The 24225-nt window shown below is 39.9% G+C and overlaps 1 protein-coding gene across 1 annotated transcript in view; it reads left to right on the top strand.

Moving 5' to 3' along the window:
- Positions 1-24225, top strand: part of LRP2 (LDL receptor related protein 2) — a 227289-nt gene that overhangs the window by 161712 nt on the left and 41352 nt on the right. The window contains exons 49-61 of the mRNA XM_055289622.1: positions 2438-2733; positions 4686-5202; positions 8379-8531; positions 9055-9225; positions 12610-12833; positions 14147-14324; positions 15340-15536; positions 16592-16837; positions 17532-17660; positions 18622-18741; positions 20075-20191; positions 20912-21028; positions 22045-22182. Of these exons, the coding sequence (XP_055145597.1) occupies positions 2438-2733; positions 4686-5202; positions 8379-8531; positions 9055-9225; positions 12610-12833; positions 14147-14324; positions 15340-15536; positions 16592-16837; positions 17532-17660; positions 18622-18741; positions 20075-20191; positions 20912-21028; positions 22045-22182 (2603 nt within the window). The remainder of the gene's footprint in view (positions 1-2437; positions 2734-4685; positions 5203-8378; positions 8532-9054; positions 9226-12609; positions 12834-14146; positions 14325-15339; positions 15537-16591; positions 16838-17531; positions 17661-18621; positions 18742-20074; positions 20192-20911; positions 21029-22044; positions 22183-24225) is intronic.

Below are 24225 nucleotides of genomic sequence, written 5' to 3'. Positions count from 1 at the left end.
AGACGGAGTCTCGCTCTATCGCCCAGGCTAGAGTGCAGTGGCGCGATCTCGGCTCACTGCAAGCTCCGCCTCCCGGGTTCACGCCATTCTCCTGCCTCAGCCTCTCCGAGTAGCTGGGACTACAGGCGCCCGCCACCGCGCCCGGCTAATTTTTTGTATTTTTAGTAGAGACGGGGTTTCACCGTGGTCTCGATCTCCTGACCTCGTGATCCGCCCGCCTCGGCCTCCCAAAGTGCTGGGATTACAAGCGTGAGCCACCGCGCCCGGCCAGCAGTAATTTAAAAAGTAGATAAATGCTATCAAGAAAATATACTCTGTGGGTGATTCATCCTCTGATGAGTGGACATTGCTGAGAGGTGACAGTTTGTGAACTGACAATCCAAAGACATTCAAGAGGTGGAGCTGTCTTCTTTTGTAGTGAAGCTGCAGTGGAATATGCTTTGTTTGTATTTAAGTAATATGGATGTAAAGTGTAGATTTTTATTTTTTGTACCTAAAGTAGATCATTCTTTGTCTATATTTTCTCCCTACTGCTCAAGAGTTCTATCGTGTTGTACTTCTATAGTTTTTCTGAATTTGGTAAATAGCTAATAGCATTAGTCTTAGATGTAAATATATTCTGAATACCTAGGCTTAGACTCTAGGCACAAGAACGGTAGCAGGTGTTGATTTTGATCAGACTCCAAGTTATCTCCCTTATTCCTCCCATTCTGAGCTTTCTGGGTTCTTCCTTTATCATTACTATGATCTCACAGCACAATAACGTTTCCTCTCTCCCTTTCTTTCTTCCTCCATTGTTCCTTCCTTCACTTTCCCTCCCTTTCTCTCTCTCTCTCTCTTTTTTTCCTTGAGCTTTCTGAATTTCCTTTAAAAGGGCTATAATAGAAGAGAAAAAAATATACTGTTTGTTTGAAAACCTGAGCTATCAGCTTTTAAATAGGTCCAAAATCTGTGTGTCTGGAGTAGCCTCTGCTAGGTGTGCTGTTAGTGTACATCTCCTTGCTTGCTTCGCAGAAAGTTTGCTCCCCATTTGGTACAGTGGGACAGGAGATCATTTTTCCTATTGACTTTTTTTTTTCTTGGCTCATTACTGATGCTGCTGAAAAACATGGATGATAAAACTGAGGGGTGACAATTTGGTGGTGAGCTGGAATACTGACTTGCAATAGTGCCTGAAAGCTTGGTGATTTGCTTGGTGACTTGTTTTTCCTCCTGCATTGGAACTAAATTAGAGAAAGGAAAGCATTGGTGTTTTCAAACCATTTGGAAATGAGTTAAATAGCTCCCGGGAGACCAAATGGAGCTGAGCCAGTCTGCCTTGACCACAGCTTTCTTCACAATTACATGCACACATTTAGCTGTAAATCATGTTGACAAGGCCCTGGGTTTATGGATGGCAGTGCAGGTTAGCAGGCCTGGTTATAGGTCAGTTGTAAAGCTGACCACATTCACCATTGTTGCCTTCACATCTTGTAATGCTCTATGTGCCGCTCCTATGCTTTCTATGATAAATTGTTCAAGACCATTAGCTTTGTTCATTCTTATCAAAGAGTCCTTGATGCTTATGTGAGACCCCCTTTAGACATCATAACTTTTATGGGATCTTGGAGTAATATGGAGAAGAAAGGCCAGTTTGGCTCACAGAACTTCAGGAAATTATATTGTTATAATGATGCCTGTGTGTGTTAGGTCCCGAGATAGCTTCTCATACTACAGCATGCCTTCTTCCTTTGCCAGTATGCCATGCTAACCTACTAGCTTGCCTTCATTCACATCACCATGAAGACTCACATCTCATGATAGATGGCAGGAGTGTAACGAAAGATGGAAGGAACAGGACTGACAATGTAAACGTTATTCCAGTGGGAAGATATGTGTTCTTAGAGGACACACCCAATAATCTTATTTATAATATATAGCACTCACCCTATGAGTTTCCACTTGGGTATGGGCACTTTTATCATGTGATTACCCAGTACACTGCCAGTGCCTACTGGCTATCTCATTATCTGTTGAACATAGATAATGCCAGTGTTCATAAGCTGTCTCATAGATCTGATGTATACCAAAATTACAAAAGTTGTATTTAATTAGTTTATCAACTAAGGAAAAAATGAATGCAAGTATTTTTAATAGCTATAGACCTACTAATGGTCTATAGCTATTAGATGGTAGCATTTAATGGTAGCATTTCTAATTGTAGCAGCCAGACCCTGAGGAAGTTAGGTGGAATGCCAAATATTGGATTCTCCTAGAATTGGCAATTAGTGGGGTAGATGAAGATGTTGGGGGAAAGGAGACCAAGGGCACCGGTGATCTTGTTGAAATGGTTGACCTGGCATTTAGGTAGATAAAAAAGGAAGCAAAGCCCCAAGTGGGTAATAGTTGGGATTTATTGTCAACCCCTCTAAAAGCGGTACTGGATCTCATGATACAGGTGTGACCGGCACAATGACTGTGGTGACTACAGCGATGAGAGGGGCTGCTCATACCAGACTTGCCAACAGAACCAGTTTACCTGTCAGAACGGGCGCTGCATTAGTGAAACCTTTGTCTGTGATGAGGATAATGACTGTGGAGATGGATCTGATGAGTTGATGCACCTGTGCCACACCCCAGAACCCACATGTCCACCTCACGAGTTCAAGTGTGACAATGGGCGCTGCATCGAGATGATGAAACTCTGCAACCACCTAGATGACTGTTTGGACAACAGCGATGAGAAAGGTTGTGGTAAGTACAACAGAGGATTTGGGAAAAGGCAACAGGGGAGACTGAATATGGATTCTCAACCCTTTACGACTTAGACTTTCCAACTTGTCCTCTAACTGCAAAGTTACCATAAAATCACTATTCCTGATATAGCAAAAGGTTACCAAAGTTTCTTGGTATATAAGATGGGGGACACACATTTTTTTGGACCAATTCTTTGCTTAGATAGTCATTAGAGAGAACAGAAGATGGGCAAATATTCAGGCCATCATTTAACGTTATTGCCAAATAAGGTACTCAAGAATGAAGGGAACCAGGTTGATTCTCTTTGAATTCTTGTAATGACTTTTTGCCTGAAGCATCCCTTTGCTAGGACTCCTTGGCCTGTTCTTCATTTCTGTCCTCAGGTAATTGAATGGGAGAGTTTAATATCTCTCTCACCCCAACCACCACAACTAAAGCAGTTGAGAATCCGTAACATGGGCATTGTTTGCTTAGCACCATCTTGAACTCCATAATATTGGCAATTCATCCTGCTTGTGGTGTTTAATCCTTGTAGCCATTGTTTCATGTATGTTGGTATTGTCTCTGTAATAACAATTTAGAGACCATATCATTTCGTTTATTTTGTTTTCTTTATTCCACTGGTTCATTGTCAGTACTCATTGAAAGCATTTGCCTAATTGACCCAGAAGTATGTAATGTAGTTTTTTTCCTTATGTGAAAGATACGATTTATATGAAATAACATTAAAATTAAATGCTAGACAGAAACTGCTGTGGAAATGTAGAGAAGAGAATATCTATGCATAATATTAAAAAATCTGTGCAGCAATCCACCATGGCACGTGTTTACCTATTATAACAAACTTGCACATCCTGCACATGTACCCCTGAACTTCAAAGTTGAAGAAAAAAAAATGAAAAAAATTTAAAAATCATCCAAAAAGTGGCGTTTGCTCTATTGTAAGAAAAACTTTTATAAATTTCTACCAAAGTTTCAAAAACCATTTAATAAATTAAGAAAAACGTGTGCTAGGTTATACATTTATACAAAAATCATATGGAACTTTCTTATGTTTACTCCTAATTCATATAGATTCCCATTGCATTTTAATTAATTTTGCCTTACCTAAACTATAAGAATTAAATTCTCAATAGTACATAATTCAAATTAAGATTTTTAGCTTGAAGACGAAGTGATCTCAGTAGGTCTCATCCAAACCTATGAAACATTCACTCTTACAGCTAGAAGGAGTACTAGTGATCTTCTGTACCCTCTTCTCTTTGCAGATAATAAGACTGTAGCCAATAGATGGGAAATGAATTGTTTGGGGGTGCACAGAAAACTAGTGGAAGAGCTTGGCCTGATATTTGGATAATGGATTTTGCAACGCATGAAGTTTTAATCTATTGTTCCTTGATGAGTAGAGAACTAATAAAAACTTGCTGTCCTCCCTCTGTAGATCATTTTTGGGTGAGGTTGCCCATGTATTACAGGACCAGCCAGAGGGACGTGTAGTGTTGTGTTGCACCTAGTGTTGAGCTCATGCCATCTCATGAGAGGCAAATGTGTGTATCTCTTTGTGGTTCCATGTTCAGTGATTTCACACTGGAAGCCTGAGCTTGACCATGGTGTGAACAGTCACACTGGAACATGCTACACATCAGAGCATTTAGAAAAGTTTTCCTGAACGCTGTTTGACCAGCACACTGGCCAGGCTCTTTTCTTCTCCTTTTCATTCTCATTTCTCCTGTATTAGTTGTTGAAACGACTGATGAAGGAGTAAGTTGGTGAGGAAGTTGAAAAATGGTGACTTTTCAATAATCCACAGTCTTTGGAAGTCTTTGTTGTCTGTCTTAGCATGATTCATTAAGAATTGGCACTGTTTAGTAGAAATGTTGACTTTGAACCATTATAGTGAGTTGGTTGTTGATATTTTAGGATCTCTAAGAACTGCTTTTTACCTACAGGCATTAATGAATGCCATGACCCTTCAATCAGTGGCTGCGATCACAACTGCACAGACACCTTAACCAGTTTCTATTGTTCCTGTCATCCTGGTTACAAGCTCATGTCTGACAAGCGGACTTGTGTTGATATTGATGAATGCACAGAGATGCCTTTTGTCTGTAGCCAGAAGTGTGAGAACGTAATAGGCTCCTACATCTGTAAGTGTGCCCCAGGCTACCTCCGAGAACCAGATGGAAAGACCTGCCGGCAAAACAGTAACATCGAACCCTATCTCATTTTTAGCAACCGTTACTATTTGAGAAATTTAACTATAGATGGCTATTTTTACTCCCTCATCTTGGAAGGACTGGGCAATGTTGTGGCATTAGATTTTGACCGAGTAGAAAAGAGATTGTATTGGATTGATACACAGAGGCAAGTCATTGAGAGAATGTTTCTGAATAAGACAAACAAGGAGACAATCATAAACCACAGACTACCAGCTGCAGAAAGTCTGGCTGTAGACTGGGTTTCCAGGTAAGAAAACACTGATGAGCTTTTTAAAAGTTAAAAATTAAAAAAAAATTCAAACCATGTTTTCATCTTAATAGGAAATTAATTTTTCAACTTGGGTTAATACGCAGATACATTTAATGTTTCTGCAGGTTTATTTTCTGCTTTGTATCTGATACTCAAATGATAGATACAGAACAGAATATCTAATTATTTTAAAAATTTATAGTATCATTTTTATGGAAAGAAGAACTGCAAGGGAAGAGAGTTCACTGTTGCTGGCCATTCACTTAACTGGAGATGATATGAAGGGACGATTTATGCATTCACTGGTGCATTCAGTCATTACTTCCTGAGTCCCTCCCACATGCCCAGTGTGATGACAAGCAGCAGGGGTTTTGAGGGGAACAAGGCAGGCATGGCCCTTGCTCTCCTGAAGTACATAGGCTTGCTTACAATACTAGTCATTGGCCGGGGGCAGTCGTTCACGCCTGTAATCCCAGAACTTTGGGAGGCTGAGGTGAGAGGATCGCTTGAGCCCAGAAGTTCAAGACCAGCCTGGGCAACATCGCGAAATCTGTCTCTATGAATAATGAAAAAATTAGCCAGGAAAGGTGGTGTAAGTCTGTAGTCCCAGCTACTCATGAGGCTGAGGTAGGAGGATCCCTTAAGCCCAGGAGATGGAGGTTGCAGGGACCAAGAACATGCATGACACTCCAGCCTGAGTGACAGAGTGAGACCCTTTCTCAAAAAAACAAAACAAAACGAAACAAACAAAAAAAACCCCAATACTAGTCATTCCCAGCATGGGCTGGTCATGAAAACTGGAGAATGGCTAACATGAGACTCTTGTTTTGAGATTGCCCTTCTGGAAACTGACAGTCTTTAAGGCAGGCCAGTGATATTTTAACTAAACTACCAGATCAACCACACTTCTTAACATCTCTATTGAATATCAAATCTATCAGATTCTTGGCAGCATAAACTAATTGGCTTTGTGGTCAATAGACATCAATCTGCAGGCACTGTAAAGATGTATGCTGTAAGGATTCTTGTTGCAGTCAGCCCAGACCTCCAGAGGACTCTTCCCCACATCCTCGTATTTGACCCCGTTAAGGGTAAAGATCCTAAAATGGATGGAGACAGTTGGCTTCCCAGTTCTCCCTGACCAGTAGCTGGCCTGACATAGGTGCTGAGTGCTTGCTGAATAATGAATGAAACATTGACTAAGCATTCCTATTGTAGGTATCAGTTCCTGTTTTACATATCCTACATGTCAAAAAGTATAGTGATTAATGATTTCCAGGAACAGAATTGAACATGGTGCTGTTCTTGTCACCATTCTTTGTTCCAGTGCAGAAAAAATAATATTTGAACTGTAAGATATTGTCATTCAGCCCTCTCTCTCAGAAACTGCTAGAATGACATTTCTCTTGGATTTCAGCTATTTCCTCTCTATCTAGGTGTGTTCTTTATCTGAAGAGAACTAAATACATGTGAGGAAGATGGGCAAGAAAGTCTGGGTGAGGGTAGGGTAAACTTTTCTTGAAAAGTCCGGGAGGGTGCACAACCAGGCTCAATGTTCCTGAAAACACAAAGGCAGAATGGAGCCCAGTTATATTTACATTGGTAGGGGGCAGTTCTAAGATACTAGCTACACTGAAATTAGAAACAATTTTTTTCTCCAATATTAGTAAAGATTTCTGCTGTCAACACTAGAGTGTTTGGTTTCCAAAGCACTTACATTTGATATAACTTTTTAAACCACCATTATGCACTTTGGAAGATACTGTTGGCTCTCAGTTATCTTAATTTTTTCAGTAGTGGAGATGGAATATCTTCTCTATGTTTTCTTGAGAAGGATCTGTTCACAGGATGTCTTTTGACTGTGGAATAAAGAGAAATTAATGGGAAAGCAGTAAGCTCAACAGAGTAGAGTGCCCTATGGGGTAGCCAGTCTGCCAGGACTTGAATGGTAATAGCAACAGGAATAATAATACAAGTATGATAATAGCAACTCCTTCTAAGCCTGTTGTGATCTGAAATAATAAAATGTTTTAAAAAGTCCTTGGTCTAAGGCCTGACATTTAACAAGTGTTCAATAATTAGCTACTATTATTGTCACTGTTCTTAGTGTCTACAATGATGGAATCCAAGATTGTAGCCATCTCATTCATCAGGATTTACTCATTTACCCAAGTGAATTAACTGGCAAGACTTGTACATATATGGATACTTATTCCTTCTTGCTCAAGCCTGAAGCGATGCTACTATCCTAACTATTCAGATATCCGGCATGAATGGATAAGGGCGTACTTATTGCAAAGAGGCATTCAGGTCTTTTGGAAGGGAAATCATTCTCCTTCCGGTTGGAATTGGTCATCAAATCCTAAATGACCTTCTCATTATAGGGGCATTTAACCCTTTGGAAGGTTATAGATACTGTAAGACTCTGGTGAAAGACCTGGGCCCCTTTAGAAAATACACAGATCCCCAAAGCTGGCTTCCCTGATTCTGGGTAAAGACCTTGGGTTAAGAACACTTACCTTATAAGAAAAATAAATTTTATTGAATAAAAATACATTTATAACAGACATGTCCTTGAGGTAGCAGTTTCTAACAGATCCTAATACATTTCTAAAGCTTCTTAGGTTTGATTAAGTGAAATGTGTCACAGGTTAAGAAACTCATTTTGACAGCCTGTCTGACAGAGGCACGGATGTCTCTTTATCCTAAGGATGTCATAATCTTTATCTTAAGAATGTCATAATTCAGAGTTTCTCTGTGCAGTTTCAGTGACACACTTAGACAAATCTGTTTCCTTGACTCCACCATTTAAACTGTAATTCATGATACTCACCTCTGCTTCCCTGTTCTGCTAAACCTTTGCATTGCCTGGAGAGGGTGCCTTATGCTGCATGAGGAAAGTAAAACCAGACCCGTCGAGTGAGGTGTGTCCACAGTATTTTCTACATGACACCACCTTAAAGTGGGAATTATTGCACACAGTCTTGCACCCTCTGTTGCCTCACTGCAGGAAGACCAACTTCCTGTTTTCTCCTGCCCTCATTTTCCTGAAGAAAGGTGACTTCTAACAACTGTCTGTGATTCTCAGGTAGCTTGGATAGGAAACTGGGTGGCTAAATATGTACCATTTCACAAAGTGACTGTATTGGTTAACTCCTGGCTCTCTGTTTTAGAAAGCTCTACTGGTTGGATGCCCGCCTGGATGGCCTCTTTGTCTCTGACCTCAATGGTGGACATCGCCGCATGCTGGCCCAGCACTGTGTGGATGCCAATAACACCTTCTGCTTTGATAATCCCAGAGGACTTGCCCTTCACCCTCAATATGGGTATTGTCTCCCTGCAATCCTGGGCTTTTCTTTCACCTCCTTCTTCCGCCTCTGTTACCAAAAAGGCTGTTCATATAGCTATCTCAAGGCCAATGTCTTGCTGGGGTTTGTCTTCTGCTTTTCCCACTTGGTAAATCGTTTAGTGTAATGAGTAGAAGCATGGCTTCTTCAAATCATCATCATCAGCTGTTGTGTTTTCTTTGCCCTGACACACTTTTGCACTTTTCAAGTCGTGTATTTTGGCTGCATGCAAAGAAAATTGTGGTTTCAGAAAACCAATTTCTTTACTGGACTCTCCATGTCAAAGCCACTGAAATCCAGTTAATTATGTTTATTTGTGAGCATTTTCTGTACATTGTCCCCTTCCTTTTTCTTTTTTAGATTATTTGCTGTTAGCTCTCTTTCCTTTCTGAGGGGCTCTACAGAATGCAGACTCCATTTCTCTAAATGGAGAAAAGGTGTGTATTTTGGCTACTGACTTCTTTTGGCATCAGGGACTGATCCTTTGTGTTTGCCCTGACAGGTACATCTACTGGGCAGACTGGGGTCACCGCGCATACATTGGGAGAGTAGGCATGGATGGAACCAACAAGTCTGTGATTATCTCCACCAAGTTAGAGTGGCCTAATGGCATCACCATTGATTACACCAATGATCTACTCTACTGGGCAGATGCCCACCTGGGTTACATAGAGTACGTATATAGAAAAGCATAAAACAATTGTGTAACTGTTTATTTCAAACATCAGAGCTTGTGATTCCAGTCTATTAGTCCCCTCTATTGTCTAACTGGCTTGTCTGTTGGAAGTCATTCGGAGGAAGTCACACTTCTAACTAAAACTGCTGAGCTCTATGGTATGGTGCAGTAGAAAGAGGGTGAACTTTTAAATCATATGGATCAGGGTTTATGACCTGGTTTTTTCACTTCTTATTGTTTTTTTCATCTACAAAATGGGGCTAATAATCTCTCCCCATGGTAGTCAGCTCAGTGTGCAACTCATCTTAATTTTTTTTGTCTCTTTACTTTGCTCTCCCCTATGAAATATATGATTAATAAATTTTAGTATTTGGGAAAAGGAAAAGAATAAAAGGATCTGGAAAACTTTCCCAAAAATACTTTGGCACATTTATGATTAAGTGCAGTGCAGTGTTTTAGGTAGGAGTAGAGTCTGTTAACATTAATCCAATATGATAAGGCGTTTACATCTTTCTGGTAATAGGATAATTTTTTAAGTGTGTTAAATATACTGTTCAATAAAAAATACTCATTGTAAAAAGATGACACACATTATTAATCAAAAATTAATCGACAATACCCATATTGAATTTTGCTAGTTATGGCCTAGTTGGACCATAGTGATGTCTTCTGCATAAGCATTTATGGATAACGATCCAGGAACAGCCTGTTGCACTCAAAAGCATGGAAATGCCATTCATTCAGTAGAACTATTTCAGTTTTTTATTTTATTTTTAGAAATTCATTTCTTCTGTTACATTTATTTTGCTGCCAAAGTCAGTGTGGAAAAGTTTGAAGTTCTCTAACACCATACTCCCTGGGGACATGCCACTGAAAAAGAAGGAATACCTGGCACACACGCTAGTGCTCTCTCTTCCTATACTCATGGCAGGCATAATTAATCAATCCCAGTACTTTCTCTTGTTGAGCTGGTTCATTTGCTACACGAAAGTAGCCCTTAGCATTCTCACTGCAGAATTTACCATAGCAGATACTAACTCACTGTTAGGGTAGAGACTAACTTTAATTAGAAGCAGTAAAATATTATTTCTAGTTTACTTATACCATTTTGATGTGATGTACTGATGGCAATACCCTTAGCCCTTCCCACAGTGTGTGTATCCTCTCTTTAAAAGGCACATCAAAGAGCTGAGTTAGCTTTCCATGCAGTCCTATATTGAATTAGTAGAAGCATCAAGATGTTCAAAGAAGCTTCAACAACTTTCTAACTGACATTTGTTGTTCTTTGGGTCCTATAGATTATTCTTGGTCTCAAAATCTTAGTAGGTTTCACTCAGCATACATTTAGACAGTGTTTCCAGGAGCATTAGAGATGAAAAAAGGAATTTTCTAGTTGCACAATATTCTGTTCACTTTTTGATGAAATCTAGTATAGATTATTTATGTAGATGGATTATCAAATTTAGGCAGTAGATTTTAGTCTAAAAGTCAAATCATAATATGAGGCACTGTGATCTGGGAACAAAGGAAACTTTAATATTCATGAGCCATGTTAAATTGGTTACCTCTTGGAGAGGTAGCAATGCCTGTGTTCAGAAATATATTTCATAGACGCATAAAGCAATAGATTTTTATAGAGCATCCAATTGATTCCTGTACATCTTGGGATGCACCAACGCATCACTGGAGCTGTGCCTGTAGTTCTACTCTTACTTTTTTTTTTTTGAGATGGAGATTCGCTGTTGTTGCCCAGGATGGAGTGCAATGGCATGATCTTGGCTCACCGCAACCTCCACCTCCTGGATTCAAGCGATTCTCTTGCCTCAGACTCCCAAGGAGCTGGTATTACTGGCGTGCACCACCACGCCTGGCTAATTTTGTATTTTTAGTAGAGACAGGGTTTCTCCATGTTGGTCAGGCTGGTCTCGAACTCCCAACCTCAGGTGATCTGCCTGCCTCAGCCTCCCAAATTGCTGGGATTACAGGCGTGAGCCACTGCGCCCAGCTGTGTAGTTCTACTCTTGACAAAAAATACTCATAGAGATATCTGAGATTTCTCTACAGAGAATACAAACGAACTGGAAGGGAAGGTCTCAAGACTACTTTCTGGTCTATGATTTTTTAAAAAAGTAGATGGTGGCTAGGTGCAGTGGCTCACACTTATAGTCCCAGCTCTTTGGGAGGCTGAGCAGGGCAGATTGCATGAACTCAGGAGTTCAAGACCAGCCTGGGCAACATGACGAAACCCTGTCTCTACAAAAATTAGCTGGATGTGGTGGCACCTGCCTGTCCCAGCTACCCAGGAGGCTGAGGTGGGAGGATCACTTGAACCCAGGAGGAGGAGGTTGCAGTGAGTCAACATTGTGCACCTGTACTCCAGCTTGGGCAACAGAGTGAGACTATCTCTAAATAAATAAACAAATCAGATGGTGACTAATTTCTGGTCATTTACCTGCATCCTTGTCAACAGAGGCCAAGCACATCTTCAAGTTTTCCTATGGCTTCTATAAGTTACCATAAATTGTATTTTGGGAAATATTTTTAACATTGCATGGCTAACATTATCAGGTTTCTTAGTTGCTAGCTTGTTCTATCTCCTGTTTGAGTTTTAGGATCTGTTCCAAATTTTTAAAATATTAAATTTTCACTATTTTAGAAATGATTTCTGATATAGACCCACAGTAATGAAAGCCCTTGGAACTGAGAGGACTTGGGAATTTGGCTGTGGATCCCTTGTAACATCTTGAAATCGGAGAACCTTCTCTGGAGGTTTATTCATCTGTAAAAGTATTCACTAGTGGTGCCATGGCACGATTAATAATAAATGTCCTGCTGGTGTTTAGAAAGTTAACCCTGCAGGCCTGTAAGTTGTGTTCCCCTCAGGTTATACTGAGAACCCAACTATCTCCTAGAATAGCGTCCCCTCCGGAATGTTAATGAGAAGGTAGAATTCCAGTATAATATTGCTATCTTCTGATTTCTTCCAATGGTGTTGGAAAAAACAAGAATGGTGTTCACCCCAGGATATCAAAAGGGTGCTTAATGAGGAACATCAATATAAGAGGCCATAAGCCTACAACAGCTATAACAGCTTCATCTGCAGGAAAGCAGCTGTGGTTAGGAATTAGTGATTATTTAAACTCCTGACACTATTCCTATTTTGTTAAGTATTGCCTTTTCACTTCTACATCTTTAGTTCAATTTGAATACATCCTTTAAGTTTAGTTTTTGTTTTAATTAAAGACTAGGAGTTTTGAGGATCTGAACTTATATTATCTCTAGGAAGTAGAATTTTATTGATTTGTGAATTCATTTATCCTGCAAGACATTAGAGGAGAGGGATTACCTTCATCACGTAACTGTTTCTGCTTACTGCTGCAGGTACTCTGATTTGGAGGGCCACCATCGACACACGGTGTATGATGGGGCACTGCCTCACCCTTTCGCTATTACCATTTTTGAAGACACTATTTATTGGACAGATTGGAATACAAGGACAGTGGAAAAGGGAAACAAATATGATGGATCAAATAGACAGACACTGGTGAACACAACACACAGACCATTTGACATCCATGTGTACCATCCATATAGGCAGCCCATTGGTGAGTAGGTGATTAAGGGGTTTGGCAAGGTTGCCTTGGGTTATGTGCATGTCGTGATAGTCTTTAAGCATGAACTTCGTGATTTACAAAGAGTTTGTTGTTACTTGTTAGTGTTTTCTTCAAAGCATATGCTGAAAGTTGACAGTAGGCAAATATCTTTAGAGTTTATCCCTCTTTCCCTGGGAAAGACTACGTAGAACTCTTCTTTTTCTTAAAACTCGCTCAATTCTTCAAGATCATCTTGTTTTTTCCTTTGTTTTTGATAAGATTTAACGGTTATCATGTTGCTGTATTTACTTTATCTATTTCTATGGGAGGACTGAAGTATTTTAAAGGAATTAAAAATATGGCATTTCAGCCCTAAATACTAAATAAATGCATACGATATTGTATTATGTATAAAATAGATATTATTCTTATCTTCTAGAAGATAATGTCAAGAGCAGTGCATTTTAGTGTTTTTTAAATAAGAGAACTTGTTTTTGTTTGATTGTGAACTTATATTCCTTTTATGCAATTAAAGCAACTTTATGATTTAGAGATAATCTAGTAAAGGTCTGAAATATATTTTGGGGATAGACTGGTTTTTGTGGGTCTGCTTTGTTGTGATGTCTTGCTAAAACATATGATAAACTTGGAATTAAGGAAAAATGAGAATTAGCAAAATAAAGAAATTTAGTATTTCTTTCTGGAAGTTAATATTCTTTTTTTAATTATTATTATACTTTAAGTTTTAGGTACATGTGCACAATGTGCAGGTTTTTTACATATGTATACATGTGCCATGTTGGTGTGCATATTCTTCATATCATTTTTATTAGAAGTTCAAGAAAATATTCACCTCAAAGTGGTGACCAGGAAAATTAGTAAAGATGCTGCTCAGTTTATTCATCCACATTATTTTTGGCCGAAGTTCTGTTACCTATATACTTAGAATGAGGGAATGAATATAGCATCTGTTGGAAATTAAAACTTTAACCTAGGTCTAGGCAAATGAATATAAGCTAAGTTTACTGCCTGCTCTCCCAGGACTTGGAGAAACACATCTTTTCTAGTCAGAAACACCAGTGGGTATAGCTCACTTCTGGTAGCATATAAATGAGCTTTCTTAAAGCACAGGGTTGTTGCTTATATAACTCTATCATCTGTTTTATTTAGGAACTTTTGGGAAAATCATAAATCTAGGATAGTTGTTTTTTTTTTTTTTTACTCTCTAAGAGGTGATGAGTTTAATGTCAAGATGTGTAATCAGTTAATTTGTGTTGATACTCTCTTTAAGCAAATGAACATATATTTTCTTCCTTTTCCACTAGTGAGCAATCCCTGTGGTACCAACAATGGTGGCTGTTCTCATCTCTGCCTCATCAAGCCAGGAGGAAAAGGGTTCACTTGCGAGTGTCCAGATGACTTCCGCACCCTTCAGCTGAGTGGCAGCACCTACTGCATGCCCATGTGCTCCAGCACCCAGTTCCTGTGTGCTAACAATGAAAAGTAAGGCTCTCTTTCCCCTCTCCTCAGTGCCTCTCTAGCCCATGGACAGACATTGAGCTTCAAGGCTCCAAGGGATGGGAGTTTTCTAATGAGACAAGATTTTGGTTAATTAACGTGGTTCATGTGGAACACAGCAAGACTCTCAGCCTCCAACTTCAGATAATATTTTCCATGAATAGAAGGAGCTTGCTAACCAAACTGTTATGCCTATATATGCAAACTTTCATAGAAAGGAAGCAAACCATATATTTCTCATGTCGAATTGTCCTGAGTGTTGGAGCCAGAGTGTATATAAGTACATACTGAAAAATAGTCCCCAGAAGTAATATAATTTCACTGTCTTTTCCATGTCTATGCTGGCCTAGCTCCTTAGCTGCCTATGCTAGGGGATCCAGTGTTACACAGTCAAATCCATTTTTGATCATTCGTGTTTGCTATGAAACATGGCCACAGATTATTTTCTTAACAACGTCCACAGGCCATTGATGACTAGGGCACCTGAGTTAGATAGTGGCATGAAGAGAGGCATTGATGCAGATCATAGCATCTAAGATGCAGAGGTAGACAATTGTAGTGATTAAATAAGATATCTGAGATTAGGAATCTAGCATACATTTATTGTGAGAAAGACCCTCAACAGTTGTTATTGCCCTCCAACTTCCAAAACAATACTTTTATATCACCCTGGCAGACAATCTCAACCAATCACTGCTCCTAGAACACAGCTCAAAACACCGACTTTTATTTATTTATTGTTTTTTGTGGAAGGAATTTATTCATCATACTAAAAGCACATTTTCAGTTTGTATTTGGGTCTTAGGAAACCTGTTCTATCTTGCCAAGTTATGTTTTCTCTGAAAATACACCATTGTAACTGAGATTTAATTGATCCTCTTCTGGGGCCATGAGAGAACTCATGCATGTCATTTCTTGGAATTCAGTGTTGACTCCTTCCCTCCAGATAACTGTTGCCCCTGGTGCTTTGCTAAAGAAGTGCTGTATGTTCTCTGTGCAGGTGCATTCCTATCTGGTGGAAATGTGATGGACAGAAAGACTGCTCAGATGGCTCTGATGAACTGGCCCTTTGCCCACAGCGCTTCTGCCGACTAGGACAGTTCCAGTGCAATGATGGCAACTGCACCAGCCCGCAGACTTTATGCAATGCTCACCAAAATTGCCCTGATGGGTCTGATGAAGACCGTCTTCTTTGTGGTGTGTTGAATTGCTTTATGCCTCTTTTTCCGACTTCTATGTTGATTGTATACAATCATGATTCTGTGGATATTTCCTGAATATCATGAACTAGAAACCAGTTCAAAGTCCTAGAAGGAAACTCAGGCTCCACCCCTCCACCCTTTTTCTATTTTTATGAAGTTTTTTTTTTTTTTTAATAAATCTTAAGGTTTTTACAAGGCAAATTGTTGAAGTAGATAGTAAGTTGTCTCTACCGGTGGCTCTTCGCCATGTGCTAGGCATTGAATCCACTTTGAGAGCTAACATTGAGGAGGAAATGAGAGGTTTCCACCCCCATTTTTAACAGGGACTCTCAGTTGTCATATTTATTTATGTTTCCATTTAAAAGGAAAAAAAAAAAAAAAAAAAAAGACTGAGCACAGTGGCTCATGCCTGTAATCCCAACAGTTTGGGAGGCTGTGGCAGGTCGATCACTTGAGCCCAGGAGTTCAAGACCAGACTAGGCAACATGACAAAAGCCTGTCTCTACAAAAAATACAAAAAATTGGCCTGGCATGGTGGCATGTGCCTGTAATCCCAGCTACTTGGGAGGCTGCAGTAGAAGAATAGCTTGATCCTGGGAGGTCGAGGCTACAGTGAGCCGAGATCATGCCATTGCACTCAAGCCTAGGCGACAGAGCAAGACTTGGTCTCAAGAAAATAAATAATCAAATAGGCAAAAAATAAAATTCCCTCAAACTAAAAACAACACATCGATAACAGTAACAAACACAAAGTTTGAAGACTATTTTCCAGTAGGATAATAGGGACAGAGGAAGGTATGCTTAACAGGTCAGGGTATTCAGTTCTTGTCTCTTAAGTCTGTATGCAATAAAAAGATATTTAAGAATTTGGGAGACAGTAATAGTCAAAAGAAGAAGTGCTCCATGTAGTAGTACTGATTGATAAGTACATCAGGAAATAAGTCCTCTAAAAAGAAATCATGATCCTGCTATCCAGGATTCATTGATGTCAGTTAGGAGCTTTCATTCTTGATGCCTTCCAAGCTGATAACCAAATGTCCCTGCTCTCAGAGAATCACCACTGTGACTCCAATGAATGGCAGTGTGCCAACAAACGTTGCATCCCAGAATCCTGGCAGTGTGACACGTTTAACGACTGTGAGGATAACTCAGATGAAGACAGTTCCCACTGTGCCAGCAGGACCTGCCGGCCAGGCCAGTTTCGGTGTGCTAATGGCCGCTGCATCCCACAGGCCTGGAAGTGTGATGTGGATAATGATTGTGGAGACCATTCGGATGAGCCCATTGAAGAATGCAGTAAGTTCCTATGGGAGGGCCAAGGCATGACCAGAGCAGGGAGACACGAGGAAACTTCCATGGGGACTGAGAGAGGGCATGGAGCTTTCTTTTTCAGCCAATGGGATGCTCCCCCTTGGCACTCCCTGCAAACTCTGGCACTGCAAGACAGAGTATAGCTGTGTGGCTTGCAGGTGGAACCAGACACTGTTTCTGAAGTGGCTAATACCTCCTTTTGATGCATAGAATGTCTAACCAACCAGAATATGATACCAAGAACTTACATTTTATGTATCTACTGCTTTTTCACTTGAGCCACAGAGAAATGTTATGAGGTAGGGAAGGTGGGTGTGAACCAATTCCATTTTACAGATGAGGAAACTGAGGTTCACATTAAGTGGATGGTCACATTACTGTTTAGTGTCAGACCTAACACTTCAACCCAGGTTTTTTACTTCAAACCCTGTCCTTCCCCAGCCCCACCCACAAAGTTATACTGTAAAACAAATGAGTGGTGCTGAGATAGTGAGAAAACTTAGGACTATTTTTCTGCTCATGGTAAACAGATCACATCTAAAACAGACACATATTGCCAGAGGCAGTTTGCTTGGTAACATGGTCGTTGTTGCTCCTCAGTACCACAACCTCAGTGTGACAATGGAAAGGTGCTTTCTTGTACCTTCGGTTCTGACTTTGATGCCTCCTCCCTTTTCAGTGAGCTCTGCCCATCTCTGTGACAACTTCACAGAATTCAGCTGCAAAACAAATTACCGCTGCATCCCAAAGTGGGCCGTGTGCAATGGTGTAGACGACTGCAGGGACAACAGTGACGAGCAAGGCTGTGGTAGGAGGGGCCGCAGGGGAGTGGAGGGAGGGACAAGAAAGTTCACATGTCAAGCGCCATTTATTAGATGAGAGATGAGAGTGTATTTCCCATGTCATCTTTTCTTTGTTTACCTCTGTAAAAAAGTGGTTGACTCTTCTAATAACATGTTACATTTTTGTAGCATTTTGCAGGGTTACCAGGGGTGTTTAATTTGTAGCATTTTAAATCATGCTGTCATTGAGGAAGAAGTTATTAAGATGTTAGAAACTTGTGTAATTTCTTCCAAATGTAGAATCCTTATTCATACTTGACAAGTTTAAATTGTTTCTCTAATTTTATAAATTGGTTGAAATTGGTGGAAAGGGGTTAGAGAAAAGACTTGGTATCTATCTCTAAAAAGGATATTTCCAAATTAGGATATTTCTTATTTGGGGATTTTCATATTCTGAATGTCTTTCTGATTTTCCCTGTTATCTATTGGACATCTGTAGTCCCTCTGGTAACATGGGAAAGCCATATAAATTAATGGAATTTGTCAAGATTAGTCATAGTCTAACTTGAAACCAAAGCATCTGGAGTATGTGTGTTGGGTTTAGTTGGAAGAGAAGTAAGGAAGATACTAAATTCTTTTAAGAACACCGAGTCCAATTGACTGAAGATAATATGATCAAAATATTTATTTATTATGGCATCATTTTAGCCTCCAATACCAGGCTTTTGTTGCAAATTACAAACCAGATACCATTTCATTCTTTTCACAGTGTCTACCAAAGGGAATGGATTGAGTTTCAAGCAGTAGGATAGGCTCAGGGTAGCTAAAAGAGGGAATGTTGACCATGAATGTTGCTGGCATTCCTCTCTTTGGGAGCTTCAAGAGTGTGGTAATACAATTCTCAGACTGTCTCACAAGGAAGCCAATACTACTTTGTGCATTTCTCTGCCAATGGTTTATGAAGTCTTTGCAATGACTGCTTTGCAGAGGAGAGGACATGCCATCCTGTGGGGGATTTCCGCTGTAAAAATCACCACTGCATCCCTCTTCGTTGGCAGTGTGATGGGCAAAATGACTGTGGAGATAACTCAGATGAGGAAAACTGTGGTGAGTGTTCATAGTCCTATGGTCCTTATGTGCCACCAGAACTGTGATGTTTGCTTTTTGTCCGTAATTCAACTGTCTATGTCATTGATCCTCAATGGGTAGGATGATATCAAGGTGTCTGATCTCTTTCTTTCTGCTGGTGAGTACATTTCTACTTTCTCTTCCACTAAAGACATAAGCATCTCCTTCTGAGATGTTTTAAATCAAGCTTTTGGAGGAAGGTATTTACTGAAGTATATCTTTTGTGTGTTGAATTTATTTACACCCAACTTTTTTTTCCAAAAGAAGTTGAGGTGATTTATAATAAAGGAAAAATGTAATAAGATAAATAGAACAGAAATAGAAAACCAGGACCAGAGAAGTAGAGGGAGGAAGGGTGCTAACCCAGAAACACTGCTTCTTAAGCTCTTTCCCCAAAATGGCCTTCATAGGAGAGGAGAGAAAACTTGTGTTTGCATCATTACCCTTCCTAGAATAGTTGACTATTTTAGGAGCGCCAATAGTTAAATAATGGGACATGTTTTAGTTTCTCTGTCCCAGTTGAAGGTATTGACTACAAGGCATTGGATAGGGAGGTTGAGGAAAGGAAGCCAAGAGGCTGAGATCATATCAAACTAGATGGTCAGAACACACTCAATGTGTGTTCTGAAAACTAGCTTAATGAAGCCCTGCCCAGAGTGTATATTACTGACCCATGATATGCATCAATTTCTAATTGACTAATGAAATACATTCTAACTTTATTTACCTTTTGGAAGAAAGAAGTGATCACCACTTGCCATAGGCAATGAGAGATTTTGGAAGCTGACTACACCTGCAAATATCAATTAGCTAAAAACTTATACAAAAGGGTAATCCAATTGGCATTTTGTCTTTTATTAATAAAAGTTAATGTTGAATCCTATAAGAGGTTATCTAGAGTTTCATGAAATAAAAAATAATTAAGATAAAATCAAGCTGGGCATGGTGGAACACACCTGCAGTCCCAGTTACGAAGGAGCCTGAGCTGGGAGGATTACTTCAGACTAGGAGTTCAAAGCCAGCCTGGGCAATGTTGAAAGATCCTGTTTCAAAACAAAACAAAACAAAGAGAGCAAGAGAGATCAAATCACCTTCGGACAAACTTCTTAATAAAGGCCATTCTTTACAGACTCAAAATTAAGGTGAAAGTGAAAGGTCTAGTTTTGGAGGGTGAATGATTTGCCCAAGCACACCTCTGGGGCTTGGGACACAGGAGGGCACTGGGAACCCAGGGCACTTTGGCCAGCTCACAAGATGTCTCCTCTGTGTGATTCCTGGTGCACACTCATGGCCAGGTGCCTTTCCTTTCCAGCCCCCCGGGAGTGCACGGAGAGCGAGTTTCGATGTGTCAATCAGCAGTGCATTCCCTCGCGATGGATCTGTGACCATTACAACGACTGTGGGGACAACTCAGATGAACGGGACTGTGGTAACTGTCATTTGAGAAGCTTACCATAGAATTTTGTACTGTGACAGTGTAGGGGCTTCAAATTAGTGTTTATAAGGCTTTTAGAGGAAAATGATTTTTGTATATCTGTAATATGTAAACCTTAGCATATCACAGTATCTTCTGCTCTGTATTTTCTATGCATTATTCCTAACTCATAGCAGTCTAGATTAGTCATAATAGAGGAAAATAGCAAGGAATTTTAAAAACTTAACACTTCTTAGGAGCAGATTTTAATCTGCATTAGCCTTGTAAACAAAGACATTGATCTTGCTACTATTCCACAGAAAGTCACCCTAAGGAATACACATGTACTATTATGACTCTCTTGTGTAGAGGTCAGATCATTGACAGAGTAATCTTAAACCCAAAGTAATTTTTATAGCTCTTTACTGATTTGGTGTTGGGTCTTAGGAAAATTAGAAAACATTGAAAATTGGGGAATTCTGATTTCTGAGGAAAAGCTTAAGAGCTGGAGATTATTTAATATTAGGGAGCCAGGTACTTCCATCTCTGTATGTTGAGTGGGGAAAGTGTGAGTTTTGAGAATGTATTAATTTGCTAACCACAAGCTGTGGGTTTGCTGTGAGCCAGTCACAGGGTGTAGATAGGAATGTGATGGAGTACCCACTGTACTTCAGTTACCTAATATCTGTCTGAAAATGACAAGGCCTTCTCGGAATGACAATCTTTTCTCTTCAGAGATGAGGACCTGCCATCCTGAATATTTTCAGTGTACAAGTGGACATTGTGTACCCAGTGAATTGAAATGTGATGGAACCGCTGACTGTTTGGATGCCTCTGATGAAGCTGATTGTCGTAAGTCACTAGACACATATGCAGTACTGCTTACCTGAGAGTATGGATATGATAGTTTAGATATCAGTTAGCTACCACTTCTTAGATTAAAAGGCCATAGGTATTGTCTGCTCAGCATGCACTGATAATGATCAGTTCACCTGAGTTCTAAGTCATCATAATCACATATTTCACAGGGGCCGTTCAAGTGCACTTCCTTGCTATTTTAAATGGAGAATGTATTAAGTCATCTGTGCTAACAAAGTATCAACTACTGTGCAAATCATTAATTAGATAAAAAACATTTCAGGTAAAAAAAGAATATTCAAGCAATGATTACACTAGTATAAAGAACTTGGGTTGGGTATTAGAACATATTAAATTCATAGCATTAAAATTGTTCTCAATCACATGATGGGGTATAAAAATGACTAAAACTTGAAGGGGGCCAGCCCCTCCACACCTTTGGGTATTTCTCATCAGGTGGGACGAGAGACTGAGAAGACTGAGAGAGATCAAAATGGAGTCTCTTATGTCTTCGTTTTCTACATAGACACAGTAACAGTCTGATCTCTCTTTCTTTTCCCTACAAAAACTGGAAAGCCAATATAATTACTCAGATTTGAGTCTTTACGGATCACTTGAATAAATGCAAACTGTTGATACATCATTATTGCTGATCCATCAACAATAACCAACATCCATGATCACCATCCATGATGGTTATTGTTGATGATGTAGTTGCCAAAGAGACTTTATAAATGTATGTGGGTAAAACCAGTCCTGACATTTGCCTGTAGAGACTAAGTCCAGTGCTGTCCATGCCATGGATGATTCATGTCATTGGAAACTGGGCTCTGACAACTGCCCTTAAGACATAGTCCATTCAACTTTCAGACAGGTCAAGGCCACTATACATCTTGATGAATAAAGAAGAGCAGGCTATAATGGCAAGAGCCAAAGGAGAAGTAACAGGAAGCTTTCCCAAAGTAGTCAATTTGTATAATAATTTGAATATGTCTTCTCCCCCATGGCAGCCACACGCTTTCCTGATGGTGCATACTGCCAGGCTACTATGTTCGAATGCAAAAACCATGTTTGTATCCCGCCATATTGGAAATGTGATGGCGATGATGACTGTGGTGATGGTTCAGATGAAGAACTTCACCTGTGCTGTAAGAGGGAGAGAAACGGAGTGAATGGGAGTGGTGTTGTCTGTCAAATCTCAATGTTTCTTATGTGTAGCATGTGAGCCTGGGGAGCAGTTGTACAATTGTTTAGGACTGGACACAGGATCAGCGTTGGTGTTATTTCACTGGGTCTTCCAGCTTCAGTTCTCTCTGTAACCTGAGAAAGTTGGGAAAACCTCCATGTTTTTAAACATATTATGGCCTTAGAAAACAATGTCTTTAAAGGAAATGTTGCTTGAAAACCCAGTGTGCATAAATAAAGGCAACTCTATTGTGGTTGAAGTCTGAGGAAGGGTAGGGAGGAGGCTGTACCTCTCCTGCTGTATCCTACTTTGGGTGCCCCTGGAAGTACCCTCTCCAAACCCCTAGAGCTTCCTGGAGCACCTTTAGAAAATGCTAAGACTTTCTTAATCTTTACAGTCACTTCCTTTTAACATGGTAATTCAAGTCCATCTAATTCCCTCTGTTGAATGATGCATATATATATATATATATTTTTTTTTTTTTAAACCCTGCTTGTTTGTGAGTCTCAATTCAGGTACATGTCAGTAGCAGTTGGGGAGGGGTATTTCAAAATCACATGCCCTGTTCTCACCCTGGGCTTAGATCTGATGAAGCAGAATCTCCAAGAATGAAGTCTGCATATATGTATTTTTAAAAAGCTTCTTAGCTTTTTAGTTTAGTCCGCTGGTTGGGAACTACTGATTTTAATGAAGTGAACAAAAATAGAGTTTGTTGCAGTCATTTTGCTACATGCTTTGAGTCATTGGAGAAAGTTTAGGGTAACAGTTCTCAAAAATGTCTTCCCTGGACTAGGAATGTCAGTGCCATTTGGGAACATGTTAGAAATGCAAATTCATGGGATGCACCCTATCCAAATAGAAATAAAAAATCAAGACCAAAGGAAGTAGAGGAAGGAAAGGCATTAACTCAAAGACTCTGCTTTTTAAGCTGTCTCCCCAAAATGGCCTTAATTTTGTGGGAAAATCAAGGGCCCAGCAATCTATACATTAACAGGCCCCTCAAATGATTCTGATGGAAACTAAAGTGTCAGGATTTTGTGTAAGTAAAAGCCCTTAACCTAGGAGACAAGACCTCGAGAGGCACTCCTGTTAGAAGTTCACATTGCATCTTCTATCCCCTTTCCTGGCTTCATCGCTACTCATTTTTAGCCCAGAGATTTGACTTGTGAAAATGATATGTCTTAGTATTTTGTTTCTCCTCAGGAAACTTTAATTAGTGTTCATTTTATTTCACAGTTGCATCCCAAAATTTTTCTTTGTTAGGAACTAGCCTTCTTTTGCTTTGAACTTCATGAATCTTGAGACATATCTTAGTCATGTTTAACTTTCAAAGAAGTCCTTAGGAAATCTCTTCTCTCCGTAAGGCAAAATGCCCATAGCTAGTAAAAATAAACTTTGGAGAGTCAGGGACACAGCTACATTTAAAAATTTCCAACACTGTTTTATAATATTGAACTTGCCTTTCACAGCAAATAATTATTGCAATAGTTCTATTAACAATACTTCCAAGAATCAGCCCTTAGATCTGACCTTTTCCCCTCAACCAATCTTATTATAAGTCTCTCCTCTTGATCCCTGTGTGTGATACAACGGCGGAAGGAAAATCAGACAGCCCAAATCCTCCATGTGAAAGACAGACCACATGTGAAGACCACATGTATGTTGAGTTCACTGAATTTGTGGTACAAGCATAGTGAACCATGTTCCCTGTACCAAACAAGTAGGGGACCTGGGGACTACCCTTGAGTTCCTCACAGCTGTATAGGCAACAGCTAGAGGTCTCACTCTGGACAGCAAGTGTGTCAGGGTTTGATTGTGAGATATTGATTTTAAATGTAAGAGGTGAGGGAATTCAGGAAGGAAAATCCAACACAATTTAAAGCTTCAATAAAAGACTCATGCTCTAGAGACTGTGTGACAACTGCCATCAGAAGGATCAAACAAATGGCTTCCTGACTGTTAGGATAAGAGCCCATGTACTGCCAGTCTGTCCAGCCTCACAGCC

This window comes from Symphalangus syndactylus, chromosome 8 (assembly GCF_028878055.3).
Source record: "Symphalangus syndactylus isolate Jambi chromosome 8, NHGRI_mSymSyn1-v2.1_pri, whole genome shotgun sequence".
NCBI classification, from domain to species: domain Eukaryota; kingdom Metazoa; phylum Chordata; class Mammalia; order Primates; family Hylobatidae; genus Symphalangus; species Symphalangus syndactylus.
The sequence above is the reverse complement of the archived record's forward strand: the minus strand, read 5'-3'. Positions and strand labels throughout refer to the sequence as shown.